Source organism: Penicillium vulpinum, assembly GCF_028829585.1.
Source record: "Penicillium vulpinum strain IBT 29486 chromosome Unknown utg000003l_segment0_segment0, whole genome shotgun sequence".
Lineage (NCBI taxonomy): Eukaryota > Fungi > Ascomycota > Eurotiomycetes > Eurotiales > Aspergillaceae > Penicillium > Penicillium vulpinum.
This window is the reverse complement of record NW_026643243.1, coordinates 8,510,093-8,524,666: the sequence shown is the minus strand read 5'-3', so window position 1 is coordinate 8,524,666 and position 14,574 is coordinate 8,510,093. Positions and strand designations below refer to the sequence as shown.

General features: G+C 50.1%; 8 protein-coding genes across 8 annotated transcripts; 4 read left to right on the top strand and 4 right to left on the bottom strand.

Moving 5' to 3' along the window:
• Nucleotides 1-600: 600 nt before the first annotated feature.
• Nucleotides 601-2,274, bottom strand: N7479_008264 (snoRNA-binding rRNA-processing protein ENP1; the record flags this gene model as incomplete). Its single annotated transcript, XM_057255958.1, has 4 exons — nucleotides 601-1,233; nucleotides 1,265-1,472; nucleotides 1,520-1,764; nucleotides 1,816-2,274. The coding sequence occupies 4 exons, from the start codon at nucleotides 2,272-2,274 to the stop codon at nucleotides 601-603; spliced, it is 1,545 nt and encodes a 514-aa protein (XP_057109820.1).
• A 437-nt stretch (nucleotides 2,275-2,711) lies between these two features.
• On the top strand, nucleotides 2,712-4,502 carry N7479_008263 (SPRY domain-containing protein; the record flags this gene model as incomplete). Its single annotated transcript, XM_057255957.1, has 1 exon — nucleotides 2,712-4,502. The coding sequence occupies one exon, from the start codon at nucleotides 2,712-2,714 to the stop codon at nucleotides 4,500-4,502; it is 1,791 nt and encodes a 596-aa protein (XP_057109819.1).
• A 122-nt stretch (nucleotides 4,503-4,624) lies between these two features.
• N7479_008262 (glutamyl-tRNA(Gln) amidotransferase subunit HER2) lies at nucleotides 4,625-6,278 on the bottom strand (the record flags this gene model as incomplete). Its single annotated transcript, XM_057255956.1, has 4 exons — nucleotides 4,625-5,490; nucleotides 5,543-5,718; nucleotides 5,766-6,090; nucleotides 6,143-6,278. The coding sequence occupies 4 exons, from the start codon at nucleotides 6,276-6,278 to the stop codon at nucleotides 4,625-4,627; spliced, it is 1,503 nt and encodes a 500-aa protein (XP_057109818.1).
• Nucleotides 6,279-6,603: 325 nt separating this feature from the next.
• Nucleotides 6,604-7,871, top strand: N7479_008261 (enoyl-[acyl-carrier-protein] reductase; the record flags this gene model as incomplete). Its single annotated transcript, XM_057255955.1, has 2 exons — nucleotides 6,604-6,782; nucleotides 6,830-7,871. The coding sequence occupies 2 exons, from the start codon at nucleotides 6,604-6,606 to the stop codon at nucleotides 7,869-7,871; spliced, it is 1,221 nt and encodes a 406-aa protein (XP_057109817.1).
• Nucleotides 7,872-7,986: 115 nt separating this feature from the next.
• N7479_008260 (metallophosphoesterase family protein) lies at nucleotides 7,987-9,806 on the bottom strand (the record flags this gene model as incomplete). Its single annotated transcript, XM_057255954.1, has 2 exons — nucleotides 7,987-9,604; nucleotides 9,652-9,806. The coding sequence occupies 2 exons, from the start codon at nucleotides 9,804-9,806 to the stop codon at nucleotides 7,987-7,989; spliced, it is 1,773 nt and encodes a 590-aa protein (XP_057109816.1).
• A 426-nt stretch (nucleotides 9,807-10,232) lies between these two features.
• On the top strand, nucleotides 10,233-11,544 carry N7479_008259 (pyruvate dehydrogenase (acetyl-transferring) subunit E1 beta; the record flags this gene model as incomplete). Its single annotated transcript, XM_057255953.1, has 4 exons — nucleotides 10,233-10,486; nucleotides 10,548-10,671; nucleotides 10,732-11,018; nucleotides 11,073-11,544. The coding sequence occupies 4 exons, from the start codon at nucleotides 10,233-10,235 to the stop codon at nucleotides 11,542-11,544; spliced, it is 1,137 nt and encodes a 378-aa protein (XP_057109815.1).
• Nucleotides 11,545-11,858: 314 nt separating this feature from the next.
• N7479_008258 (putative C2H2 finger domain protein) lies at nucleotides 11,859-12,536 on the bottom strand (the record flags this gene model as incomplete). Its single annotated transcript, XM_057255952.1, has 3 exons — nucleotides 11,859-12,389; nucleotides 12,451-12,477; nucleotides 12,528-12,536. 3 exons carry the CDS (start codon nucleotides 12,534-12,536, stop codon nucleotides 11,859-11,861), a joined length of 567 nt encoding a protein of 188 aa, XP_057109814.1.
• A 525-nt stretch (nucleotides 12,537-13,061) lies between these two features.
• N7479_008257 (MCP1 family protein) lies at nucleotides 13,062-14,099 on the top strand (the record flags this gene model as incomplete). Its single annotated transcript, XM_057255951.1, has 2 exons — nucleotides 13,062-13,266; nucleotides 13,321-14,099. The coding sequence occupies 2 exons, from the start codon at nucleotides 13,062-13,064 to the stop codon at nucleotides 14,097-14,099; spliced, it is 984 nt and encodes a 327-aa protein (XP_057109813.1).
• Nucleotides 14,100-14,574: the final 475 nt, after the last annotated feature.

The following is a 14,574-nucleotide window of genomic DNA, read 5'->3' as shown; positions in this document are numbered from 1 at the left end:
TACGTTTCTCTCCTGAATCTGAAGAGGAGACTAGAATTGCCCCGGAGAATGCTCCATTTGAACGCCAATCATGAGTGTTTCGCAGGTAGACTGCCCCGCCCCGTTAATTCTCCGTGTCCCCCTGAGTCTTAGAATGTTACTCTATGATTATGCACATGGTCAAGGGGCCCGGTGTGCCATTTAGATTGGCGGAAATCAACCTGGGGATGCTACGGAACTACTTCGATTACCGCAGAATCATGCAGAGTCCATTAGGATGAGGGGCCGAACGGCCAAAACGGGCGTTGTACAATGAATACATTGCCCCTCCATTGCCTTTATAGGATTGAGTTCGGGAGTTCCTAAGACGGGTATCTCCTACCATTTACTGCACATGGACTATTGATGAGTTGCCTGTGAAAAGATAACGATATATGTCTATCTCAATTCAAGACACTAAATTCAGTGATCGGTATGGACATTGCCATTTTTTGGAAACCTTCGACACCGGGGGAATTATATGCAGTCCCTCAAACAAAAAGAAAAAAACGCCATCCCATAGAAACGTGCTCATGACAAGATCGTAAGCGAACATGTGCGGGGCTAAGAATCAATTACCCTCTACATGGTGACATCCATCGTGTCATCGCCAGCATCGAGAGCATTCTGGGCCTCTGGGTCGGGGACCACCACACCACGTCCTCGGCCAGCAAGCAGTTCGCGTCGCACTTCAGGTCCAATGTCCTTGTGTCCACGGACAAGAAGCAAATCGAGAAGTGCTTCACGCTGGTCCTCAGTGATATCGTTACGATAACGCTGGGCAAAGACCAGAAGAGACTGGTGCCAGAGAACTGGGAGCTTGTATGCCTTGGAACCGAGCCCTGAGGGTCCGTCATTCATAGCATCCTCCGAAGGATCGACGGCGCGGAAGCGCATGAAGTGGAATACCAGAGCATCAATGACCTTGTAAGGCAGGGCGTACTTCTTCTCTAGGAAGACGCGGATGAACATGTTGACAGCACCGGTGCTCTCAATGGAGGTCAATGACTGTTCCGCAGCCAGATCACACATGCGGAGCAGGGCGGCTGCGGAGTGCAGCACGGGAACGGAGACACGGGCAACCACAGAAGAGACAATGTGGGCTTCACGCAGGGTGCAGGTTCCGGTAGACACGAGCGGGAACAGAAGTCCCTTGAAGAAGCATGCGGGCTTGTACAAGGCCTTGCGCAACGCATTGTAGGTATGGATGTTCAGCTTTTTGGGTTTCGTGGATTTCATTGCGCACGCGCTCCAAAAGCACAATGTTGATGAACTCCTGGGCAACTGCAGGCTTGGACGAAATGAAAATACGGGTTACAGCGTAGACAGCATTGCCGGTCCATGACTCGGGACGAGTAATATCCAGAATGGTCTGCCAGTTCGGTACAGAGGGAAGGATTTTGATGGGCTTAGGGAGCGGGCCAGACTTGTAGCGAGAAAGAATCATACCGACCCTAGAACAAGTTAGCTTGACCTCACAAGGAACCGTTGCAAGACATACTTCTCATATACTTCCACGGCCTTGGCAGGAATCTGGACTGCATCCTCGGGGATACCACCACCTTGGATGTACTGGCCGTAGGGGCCTTCGCCCGCCTGCCTAGCCTCGTGCTCGGCAATCTTCTCAAGAATCAAATCGGCAAGGTTGGTGGGGCCAGCGGCACTGGGATCCTTGGGGTGGAATATAGGGTCCTCATCGTGAGACATGAATTTGTTGAACATATCTAGATCATTGGGGTCGACCTCCTTGTAAAATGTTAGAAGCTATATCATTATGCAAAAATTCGGGAGTCTTACGACTTGCTCGACTTCATCATCAACCCAATCGTCGGCCTCAAACTTCCCCTCGTCGTCGGAGAAAGCCTCCTCATCCTCGAATCGAGTATCGAATTCAAATGCATTCGTCTGGGGCCGTGCTGAGTTCTTGAGTTCCTCGGCGGCATCTTCGTCGGCCAATTCCTGTCCAATCTGTAGAATCTTGCGTGACATCTTCGCATCGACATAACGCTGCTCATTTTCGCCATCCTCATCGTTTTCGTTGGCTTTGCCTTTGCCTTTCTTGCTGCTCTGCGTTCGAAGGTGCCCCGCGGAAGTAATATCCTCAGCGAGAGGGTTGTGTCTGCGTGCCGCCGCAGCGGCGCGGGAGCTTGATACCTTCGGCATGGCGGGTAATTCTTCAGATAAACCGAAGAAACTGAAATGAGTAGTTTGGGCTGGCTTATCGAAGTACACACGACGATCAAATTGTGTGGTCATATTTTTTTTCTGCCAGGCGGTGCCCCCCAATATTCTTACCGCCTGTACCCCACACCGCCTGAGCCGCTTCACACCTTTTCTGCAATGAATTATTGACCGCCTTTATTTCCCAAGGAGATTCTTGTGCAGCGCGCATGCGATTGATTATTATATGCACAAAAGGAAGTTTGCTGCCTGTCAATGAATACAGGAACCATTGTCATACTATAATATATTCATTGGTAAAGCTGCAGGCTGCCAACTCCCCGGACCTTTTGCGTATATACGCCGGAACAGCTTGACAACATACAGACAAGCTTCAAATTAAGTAAGGACCTGGAGCAAACTGCTGCAGAGCCATACTCATTTGATTGAATTTTGCTCAGATTTCTGAGTTTCTTCAGACTGACAGACTAATCGACAAACCACAACCCCATCAGAAAAACCTAGCCTCCATCATGGCATCTGGCCAAGCTCCCGGGTCTTCTGCCCCGTCGTCCAATATCAACTCTCCGATCCTACCCCCCATCGGTGGACCTCTGCTCAATGCGCAATTTACCGACTTGAATCCACGATCTTCTCCGGCTCCATCCGCCCAAGGTGATGGTCGAGCCAAGCGGAACAAGCGAGATAGTCGCAAGAAGCGTGAAGCCAAAGGACTAGACCTGGAGAATGCACCACCACCGAAAAAGCGAGCCACAACTGCACCCAGCACGGCCTTACCTAGCTCCAAACTGAGCATTCTTCGTCCGTTGCTGCTCGCCGAGCCGCACGCCTCAGATCCGTACCCTCCACAACCTCGCCAATTGAATCGCGTGAGCCGAAAGACATCGGAGGTCTTAGGCCAGAGCTGGGATTTTTACGAGGTTGTCGATAAACTCACCAACAAGAACGGATTTCGTTACAGCTACGCTATTGCAGATCCTGGATTCCCTCATATCAAATACCGACAGACCGATGTTCGTCCGTACCATACCCGCTTCAGTTTCGAGGATTCACCGGCTGCCATATCGTTTTCAGAGAGTGCGACTGCGGTGACCACCAGTGATGCGTGGCATACTGCACGCGCCAATGTATGTGCTCGAGAGGGCACATATTATTACGAAGCTCGTGTGATTAGTGGCATAGTCAATGATCCTCAGGCACCTCAGAACGGCAGATCGACAACTTCACCCCGTGGCCATGTCCGTCTTGGATTCGCTCGACGTGAGGCCGACCTCGATGTGAATGTTGGGGTGGATTGCTACGGATATGGAATTCGAGATGTGAACGGCGAAGTCGTCAATCGCATGCGATGCGAGTTCTTCTTCCCCAAGGGGGAGGCCATCAATGAAGGCGATGTTATCGGCATGCTAATCACTCTTCCGCCTCTTTCTCTTCACAAGAAAATTGTTGAAGGCACTTACGATCCTGCCGATAATAGCCCATCACAGCCGGTAGCAACCAACATAATCCGAGATCGGATTCCCTTTCACTATAAATCGGATTTCTGTTGGCAGCAATCGAACGTATTTTCTACGAAACACCTTCGTGACTACGCTTTCAACCTCAAGGAAACGCCAACCTTTGGTCCCCCGTCCCCTATGAACAGCGAAGACGCCACGCTTCGCACACTCCCGGGATCTAGTATCACCATTCTAAAGAACGGAGTACAAATGGGCACCCCCTTCAAAGAACTTTACGCCTTCCTACCGCCCGCAAGTCGTCTCGCTAATGGCACAAACAATCTTGGTATTGGCGAGCGTGAGAATGCCGACGACGGCTTGATCGGCTATTACCCCGCTGTGAGTTGCTATGGCGGCGGTGCCGTAGAATGCAAATTTGAGGGGCCATGGTGGGTTGGGCCACCCGAGCAGACTGAAACTGGAGAACCAATCCGGGCCATGGGCGAACGCTACAATGATCAGATCGCCGAAGACGTGATGGCTGATATTGTGGATGAGGTAGAAGCCATGTTCACATGGGGCGGTATTGATGGCGATGTCATCAATAACAACACCGAGCTTGACGGAACTGGAGTTATGGGAGGGACAGAGGTGTTGAAGGGTGGTGTTGGTGCGGCGCTTGACGCTTCACTTGCCCATACTCCTGGAACTGCTGGGGCGTCTGATTCCGCTGCCAATAGCAATCGTGAGACACCGGCTGCAGGCGATGTTGGGAACCATGGCCTTGAAGATGCGATGAGTGTTGGGACAGCTGACACTCCCAACGTTGAAATGCAGGGTGACGGAGATGTCGAAATGACTTAAGTGACATGGTCAACCGGAAGCGAAATGGGCGTTTGGCTTTCACAATAGCATTGATACCAATTCTGATTTCAAAATATATTCACATAATATACATTTCATATAGTAGTCGTACAGGTATAGGTCTAATCCAAATTCCTTCCCTCCAACATCTCTCCCACTTTCATGACCAACTGATCGTCTCCATATTGGCCGATGACCTGGATTCCTGCTAATTCAGTATCTTTCTCCCCAGACACTGTCACGGGGACTGAAATCGCAGGTAGACCAGCCAGACTGGCGGGAACGGTGAATACGTCGGTGACATATGCATCCAAGGGTGATGTCTTGGTAGATTTGCTCATCAAGTCCGACAGTCGTGGCGGGGACGAGGGAGCAGTAGGACATATGATGACGTCTACGTCATTGTCCTTTGCACTTTTGTCTGTGCCTTGCGCAGCGAGCGGATTTTTGGCTGCAAAGACAGCATCAAAGTCTTGCTGTACTAGACGCCGCACCCGTTGTGCTTGGATAAAATAATTGTCAATGGCATCGGCACTCAAAGTGAATGTGCCTAGAACAATTCGTCTCTTCACTTCTTGTCCGAACCCCTGTCCCCGGGTATTCGAGAATAGATATCCATCGGGCTTTCCGTCGCCATCTGGGCCTTCGGCGCGAGTCCCGTATCGTACTCCGTCGTATTTAGCCAGGTTTGAAGATGCCTCAGCAGGTCCCACAACATAATAGGTAGATAGCGCGTGTTTGGTGTCGGGCAGAGAGACGGAATGTACAGTGTGTCCTTGTTTCTTGAGGTGTGCCAGAGAAAGAGCCCACGCCCGCCGGACTGAGGGAGTTAGCTCAGAAACATTGTACTCCATTGGCACACCGATTCGGAGAGGGGCTGAAGCTAGCCGCGAGGTAAGCTCCGGTGTATGTATAGAGGCTTGGATTCGAGAGCGGGAGGATATTGAGAGACTGGTCGGGTCGCGCTGGTCATGTTGGTTGAGGATATCTAGGCATACTATTAGCACAGTTGTTATCCAGTGACACCGGTCAAAACCTACTAAAAATATCTCGCACATTTGCGGTAGATTTACCCAGTATACCCACGGTATCTAGAGAATTGGCATATGCCACCACGCCCCATCGTGAGATCAGTCCGTATGACGGTTTGAATCCCACTGTCCCGGTATAAGCAGCTGGAAGTCTGACCGAGCCTCCAGTATCCGTTCCTAGCGAGCTGTAAAAGTCAGCAATCAGTCTCCTTGCTGACCCCTAGTCACTTACGCATAGCATTGGTCGGCGGCGACTGAGGCAGCACTTCCACCAGAGCTACCACCGGCCGAGAGGTCTTCCCCGCTGGAATCCCGACGAGGGTTCTTGACAGGACCGAAATGTGAATTGATCGAGTGTGATCCCATCCCAAACTCGTCCATGTTTGTCTTTCCCGCAATAATGGCTCCGGCAGCCTCTAATTGATCAACAACGGTGGCATTGAACGGGCTCGTAAATTTATCCAGGATCCCCGAAGCGCAGGTCGTCGGAAGCTCGCGCGTGCAGATATTGTCTTTGATGGAGATCAAGCGACCGTCTACTGCGGACTTGGGTTTCCCTGATCATATTGGTTAATTCTGAAGTAGAAAATGGAAGTCCGATGTTGCTACCTTCTTCTTTGCGCACATCTGCTTCCTTTACACGGTCTAGCCATGGCCCCGCGCGCGATAGCGGGGTTATGAAGGCATTGAAACCATGTGCATATTGATTAGCGACGCATCTCTCAGCCTCGCGCAATAAGGACATTTAGACGAGTGTGTGAGGAGTTTAGTATAGAAAGGGAGTGGAACGCGAGTTTCCCGGGTCCGTGCTGCTTTCTACGGTTAGCACATTTGAAGATATCCATGGATGTACCTGTATATAGGTATTGGGTACATATATATACTATAGAATTTATAGATCACTTAGAAATAAATAGCCATTGCTCGGATATAAACAAAATTGAACAATTCTAAGTCACCTCGGAGCTAACTAATGTCAACAGTTCCTTCGGGCCGAGCGAAATCGACTAAGACGTCATCCGGATTTACTCGACTCTTTCTCTTCTCCTCCACCTTCTCACCTACCAGCTATGTTCTCACGAAGTGTACTACAGGCGGCCACCCGAAGCGCTCACCCGGCCTCAGCTCGAGCCGTACCACAGGTGCTCGGTAAAGCTCCATTCGGTCGGCGATACATTTCGGTCTATGGCTACACACAGGCAAAGGCTCTCATCTACTCCAAATATGGTGAACCCAAAGATGTCTTGCGGTGAGTCCTCCTAGCTGTAATTGAGCGAATAAAACTGATCAATATAGCCTACACAAGCACTCAATCTCTGCGCCGCATGCAACCCAAGTGAATCTGCGCCTGTTGACAGCGCCGATGAACCCAGCCGACGTGAACCAGATCCAGGGTGTCTACCCCAGCAAACCTCCCTTCTCGACAGACCTCGGAAACGCGGAGCCCGCCGCAGTCGGTGGTAATGAGGGCGCATTCGAGGTACTATCAACCGGTGCGGGCGTCAAGAACCTCAGCAAAGGCGACTGGGTCATTATGAAGCGCACAGGCCTGGGTACCTGGCGTACCCACGCACAGCTGGACGAATCCCAGTTGATCAAAATTGAGAACAAGGAGGGCCTAACCCCGCTACAGGTTGGCACCGTCAGCGTCAACCCCGTCACTGCGTACCGTATGCTCCGGGATTTCTGCGAATGGGATTGGATGCGTGCCGGTGAGGAGTGGATGATCCAAAACGGTGCCAACAGTGGTGTCGGACGAGCAGCTATCCAGCTGGGTCGGGAATGGGGAATTAAGACTCTCAATGTCGTTCGACAGCGCAAGACACCCGAAGAGACCGAGGCTCTCAAGAAGGAGCTCCTGGATCTGGGAGCTACCGTTGTTATCACCGAGGAGGAAATGCTTACTGGTAACTTCCGGGATATGGTTCACGAGTTCACCCGCCAGGGCCGGGAGCCCATTCGTCTGGCGTTGAACTGCGTAGGCGGGAAGAATGCCACTGCTTTGGCAAAGACTTTGGCTCCTGATTCGCACATGGTGACCTACGGAGCCATGTCAAAGCAACCTATTGCGTTGCCCTCGGGCTTGCTGATCTTTAAGAACCTTGCGTTTGACGGATTCTGGGTCAGCAAGTGGGGTGACAAGAACCCCGAGCTGAAGGAGAGCACCATCAAAGATGTGCTACAATTGACTCGGTCTGGAAAGTTCCGGGATATTCCCGTGGATGAGGTCAAGTGGGACTGGGAGTCCGAGGGCTCGGAGTTGGCAGAGAGTGTGCAGGGCACTTTGGGCGGCTACCGCAGTGGGAAGGGCGTGTTCACCTTCAACGGCGGTGATTAAGTGAACAGCCAATATGGGTGTATTATACAGCTAGGTGGATTTTTCTCGATTTACAATATGGGTCCAGAAACTAGGAATAGATTGTAACAAAATGAACTGCTAGAAAGTATACATATCAACACTTCCAATTCTTCTTCACCCAATCAAGAATCAAGTTTGTGAGAGTCATGTGCGGCATGTATACATCACTTTCCTTTGCAATGTCGACATCGAAACCAGCAAACTTGGCGGCCAATATCACCTTGCTCTCTATGAAATCAAGGTAGACCATATCCACCGTCTTTGGTGTCTCCGATGCATTGGCAGTTATGAGAGTTTGAATACAGTTTGGCACACGGTAAAATGAGATGGGTGAATGTATGGTATCATCACCATCTGTGCCCGCATCATCTTTTGTCGTGTAACCGGGTACGAGGTCCGGACCTGACATGAGGATTTGCTCGCCGGATGAAGGCCAGTTTTGAGCAATCACGTCTTCTGGATATGCAAGTTGCTCGAGGGGGCCCAAGGTTGTCAATGAAGATTCATCTGTAGATAAAATTTGAGGCTGCTCGTTCAAAACCTCGACAATAAGCTGTGCCTTGTCATATGGGACATCTTTCACATAGCGGAAGGTGCTGGTGAATGGCGAGATAATAAAAGTCGAGTCTTGGGTAAAAGGCCCCTTGAAGATATCGAACCTGATGGCACCCGTATTAACAATGGCTAGCCTAGGCGTGTCACCACGTGACGCATCCCTCACGTCGCCTAAAACCTGAGTCTCAAGCCAGGTGTAGATGTTGTTAGGGTCTGAATACTTGGCTCGTGACATCCATAGATCATGGGGAGCGCATCCATGGACGGTGTCTAGCTGAAGGTCGGTCCGTGCTTTTGCGATCAATCGGGAGACATTGAGGCCTTTTTCGGTTGGGAAGGTCTCTTTATCAAGACCGGTATGATGATAATAAGAAAAAAGATTGCTGTCAATGTACCTGCGCTTGAAGACGGGTCCAACGGCAGACTGATGACTGGCTTTGCTGGCGAGACCATCGATTGACATGAAGCCAACAGTTTCCATGAATCGGCCGCTCGCCAGCCCAAAGGCTTTGGAATCATACTGCGCATAGTCACGTATATGCTGGTGTCCTCCAAAGAATTGGATTGGAGTATCCCAACGAATTCCTCGGATCGCCTTGAAGATCGTCCGGTATTCGGGTGAATGAACAGGCACATGGCCGATCACCAAAAACAAATCCACTTCTTTATCCCGAATGGCTTCTTGGAACCAATCCTCTTTGATAGTAGAAGATACTCTCTGGACTACAGTGTTGTTGTAATTCCCGTTGAAATCAAAGAGGAAGCCAAACGCTACTATACGAATGCCTTGGTTCTTGGTAGTGAACTTCTTAAACCGTGGGGCCAGAGGCACAAGTTGTTTCGTGGTCGGGTGAATGATATCGATATTCGAAGCCAGATAGTTGCCCCGGAAATTAGGAACGGTGACTAAAAGCTCAGCCTCCGATGTGTTTTGCTTGTATAGTTCATGGTTTCCCGATGTTAACAGGTCAATGTGCTGGTGTCGGAAGATATCTGAAAGGTAGATACCCTTGGGCTCGGACGAATCATATAGGCCGTTTCCTTCGACCCGATCACCAGTATCTATAACGAGTAGATCTTGTCCTTGTGCTTCTGCCTTTTCCCGCATGCGCGTCGTAAACGATATATAGTCTCCCCAGTCCGCGGAGTAGGATGGTCTGTAATTATTAGTACAACTCGAAGCTTGGCAGGGTGTAAAGCCTACTCCTGCAGATGGCCACCCAGCCAGCCATGGGTATCAGTAGTATGGAGGAAATTCAGTTGTCCGAAATCAAGGGCTCGCAGCGGAGCGGAGATAGGGTCGGGTGAGGAGGGTTGAGCGGCGAGTACCGACGGAAGTAGCCATAGCAAGGACAGCATCAGTACGAACATTAATACACCCTTGGGAGGGTATATAAAAGCATAAATTTACAGTAATAAAATATATAAAAGGTGTTAAAACGATCTGGAAGGGAGCTCGTAGTTATGCAAGTAAAAGTTGATAGCTCACAGACGGCCAAGTCAAAACAAAACAATGTGTGACCTCAGGTTGAGCTCTCTCCAATTCTGTATGGTTACAGTTACAGTACCGGTGAGATCTGATATCACGTGTTGCCCAACATCTTCGGATTTGCATCTCAAAGATTATTCGGACTGGCGATAGGTTTCCCTTGGGTATTCACTTTTTATCTTCTCTCCGTTCTCATATTCAATTGCTTTTGCGGTCCGGTTAGGTCTGCGATCTTTAATTGAATACTTTTTTCTTTTTTTTGTTTTTCGTCTTCTCAATTCGATCATATTTCCGCAATGGCAGCTCCCCGACTTTTCCGCCCAACAGCCCGTCTGTTCTCCTCGCGCCTTGCTTCTACTGCTCTGCGCTCGAACCTCCGCCAGTCCGCCTGTGCTCCTTCAATTCTGCGCCGCGGATATGCCACCGAGAACGGCAACGGCACCAAGCAGGTCACCGTTCGCGATGCCTTGAACGAGGCCTTGGCAGAGGAGTTGGAACTCAACCAGAAGACCTTCATCCTCGGTGAGGAAGTTGCACAGTACAATGGAGCGTGAGCAACACTTCAGAGATCCAGTTGAATCGAAACCGACGCTGACATTCCGCTTTTACAGATACAAGGTGACGAGGGGTCTACTCGACCGTTTCGGTCCCAAGCGGGTTATCGATACTCCCATCACAGAGGCCGGCTTCTGTGGTATCGCCGTTGGTGCTGCTCTCGCTGGTCTGCACCCCATTGTGAGTATTTCTGGACATGAATGTTGATCCAGGACCGCATGCTAATCGCTCATGATCTAGTGCGAGTTCATGACCTTCAACTTCGCCATGCAGGCCATCGATCAGATTATCAACTCCGCTGCTAAGACTCACTACATGTCCGGTGGTATCCAGCCTTGCAACATCACTTTCCGCGGCCCCAACGGTTTCGCCTCCGGTGTCGGCGCCCAGCACTCCCAGGATTACTCCGCCTGGTACGGCAGCATTCCTGGCTTGAAGGTCGTCTCCCCTTGGAGCGCTGAGGATGCCAAGGGTCTGCTCAAGGCTGCTATCCGTGACCCCAATCCCGTTGTCGTTCTCGAAAACGAGTAAGATTTCATCCACTTGTTTTGCTTGATTTTGCGCGAACTAACCAATGTTAGGCTCTTGTACGGCCAGGCTTTCCCTATGAGCGAGGCTGCCCAGAAGAACGACTTCGTCCTGCCCATCGGTAAGGCCAAGATCGAGCGCCCCGGAAAGGACCTTACCATCGTCTCTGTGTCTCGCTGTGTTGGTCAGTCCTTGACCGCCGCCGCCGAGCTCAAGCAGAAGTACGGCGTTGACGCTGAGGTTATCAACCTGCGCTCCATTAAGCCTCTCGATGTTGAGACCATCATTGCCTCCCTCAAGAAGACTGGCCGCATCATGGTCGTTGAGTCTGGCTACCCCATGTTCGGTCTTTCATCCGAGATCCTGGCTCTGTCCATGGAGTACGGCTTTGATTACCTGACTGCCCCTGCCGTCCGTGTTACCGGTGCTGAGGTTCCTACTCCTTACGCCGCTGGCCTTGAGGCCATGGCCTTCCCCCAGGAGGACACCATTGTCACTCAGGCCGCCAAGCTTCTGCGCCTGTAAGCCAATAAATGAGGGCGAGTGAGAAGCTCGCAATAATATAGCTATGTGACTAGTACCCTTTCATCTGTTCCAACTTATGTCGTTGTTTTATTCTGTTTTTGTTATCCAACCGTTTTAGACAGTCTTTTGGAAAGCATGTACCATTACATCCAGATCAGGACCAGCGTAAATGTGCTTAAACGGCTTAGATGGAAATTCATTGCTGCCCAGTAACTGAAAAAGGAAAAAAGGATATCCATACATGTACCATCCAACGCCGTCGCATATTTGATACTCAACTGATTGCAAGTCATTTCCAGCATCCACGATATCCATCAGACCTTTTGAGCAGCACACCCAGCAAAACAGTCCGTTGGCCGGCGAGGATCATAATGTCCTTCTGGGCCATATTCCTCATCGGTGTCACTTTCGACATCGCCATTTTCACTCTTTTGTGGTCTGCCCACATCTGATGGATTATCGTCTTGAGCTTTGGGGCTATTATCTTCCTCGTCGTCTCCTAGAACGTTCTTCTTGACCGGCGCTGCAGGGGTCGCTGTTCCCTTGATAGTGGCGAATGAGCTTTTGAAACCTCCCTTCTTGAAACCCGTTCCTCCTCCACTTGGTATCACATTTTCCACAGTCTCAATGACTTTCAGACCAGCTTGGGCATCGGCTTTACGTTCTGCCCGGCGGTTCTTCTCCACAGCATTTGGATCACGTGTTAACTGCTTAAGATCCTGCAGACGCTTTCTGTGCTGGTGGTCGTATGAGCCAATATGTGCCTCATATTCCGGATGGCGGGAGTAAGATTTATTGCAGAGGGCGCAGGTGAAGGAGCTGAGCGCAGACCGCGCTGACTCGGTCTATAATATTCCCAGGTTAGCTTGGCGATAACAGAGATAGTGGAGCTGGAGGAATCATTACCCTAGGAGCGGGATTCGTTGATCCGCGCTATATTTGTTAGCCGATGCACCATATTTGGACCAAAAAGAAGAGCATACCGGTGCCATTGTTCCTCAACTGGAGCTTAGGTGATGTTCGCAGAAACAGCGTGTCGTACGGCGGGGCATTGCGACCATGTGCGTATTAATAACTGACGTGGAGCATACCTGCATTTACGTCTGGGGTTTCAATATCATGCACTCTTTTTTAATAATTACCTATGTATGTAGCTATTTGGATGATAATTTAGGAATAGTAGATATTTGCACTTTATGCAATAACATTGTATTGCTAACCCGGCAAACTATACTCCGTAGTAAAATTACATATATATATACCGAGTCACCTGACCATGGACCCTGGGCAATCCGTCGTCATTCCACCTAGCCTTGAAAAGTTACCCGCAGAGAAACGGGCCTATCACAGCTGCCGTATTTTCGCGACTCAGCTATCCTCACCCCCAACATTTCCCTGCTTTTTCCCAGTTTGCCTATGCAAGTATGGATGCATGACTGACGAGTAACTTTCTTACGAATTTCATTTTTGCGCTGTTCCAAAACCCTCGGAAACCCCAAAATATCAAAAATCATACAATGCCGTCCCACACGCTCTCCGAACCAGAGGATATTGACGCGAAATCTATCCTCTCCTTGCAAGAATTAGACCCCTCGCCTGTCCATGATGTCCCCGATGTTGAAAGCGGCGAATACTTTCCTAGGGCCACATCTCCCACGCTACATGGAGCTGGGATTTCGATTCCCAAACTAGGCCTTAGTGGGCATCGCTGGGATTCATGGCGTATGTCTAGCAACAAAAGCTGAATTATATCTTCTAACCACAATGATTATTTAGTAACCGGTATTCAAAAATACGCAACCTACCCACCTACGGTCTTCTTCATTCTACATCTCGCCAACACCTCTCTTATCCCACTCGTGACTCGCTCCGTCCCCGCCAGCGAAACCTACCTTTTGCTCACACGACCGGTATACCAGGCCCCCGGGCTAGAACATATTGTCTTAACAATTCCTATACTTGCGCATATTGCCTCGGGAATTGCTCTCCGCAACACTCGTGCTGCGCGTAGAGCACGTCTGTATGGTGCCGAGACTCGCGCACAGCGAAACACGTTATATTTCTGGCCGCAAATGTCTTTACAGACACGCACTGGGTACTTTGTTGCGCCACTGATTGGATTCCACGTATGGGTCAACCGTGCCACGCCATTGATTGTCGAAGGAGGAAGCTCCGGTGTGGGGCTTGGGTATATTGCCCATGGATTTGCTCGGAGCCCTGTGTTCTGGAATGTCTTCTATTTCTTCTTTGTGACTGCCAGTGTGTGGCACTTCGTTGGTGGTTGGGCAACCTGGATGGGCTGGAGAGTGACCACAGCGCGCAAGGAGCGGGGCCAAAAAGGCTCGCTGGATGGCTACCTTGGATTTACAGAAACAAAGTCGAAGAGACAGCGCAAGATGTGGTGGGTTGTCAATGGAATCGCCGCCGCTGGTGCGGCTCTCTGGCTTGGAGGTGCTCTCGGTGTTGTTGGACGTGCCGGTGAAGGCGCGGGTTGGGAGGCCAAGGGGTGGAATGAGATGTATAGTCAGGTCCCGATTATTGGGAAGTGGCTGTGAGAGATTTTCATGATCGTACATATTATATAAACTTAATCCTAATGTATAAAAAGAGGCTGAAGACATCATGAAAATCTTTCTTTTTACCATATAAACATAAAAGCTTGTCCTCTGATATCACCACGATAATCGCATGTGATGTACTACATGCATCTAGAGCTTCCTGGTCTCTTCGATGCTTTTATAATACTACATGGGTGTACGGAGTACTGTTTGTAGTTGATATATAAATTACAAAACTGGTATCGCTGTGTACTGCAAACATGGTCCGTGCGTAGAATCTTTTTCTCCGTCGCATTCAACATCTCTTGCGACATGCTGTGAAAGGCTTCGCTCATGAACCCCTCGTTGATTTTTGGTTCAGCAACGAAATGCGCTAGGCGAAGACTCGTTCCTCCTCTTATCATCGCCCAATTCCCCCGCTTGACCCCCGCTTCGATCCGATCTTGTGTCCGATTCTTTTCCACTTCTAGAG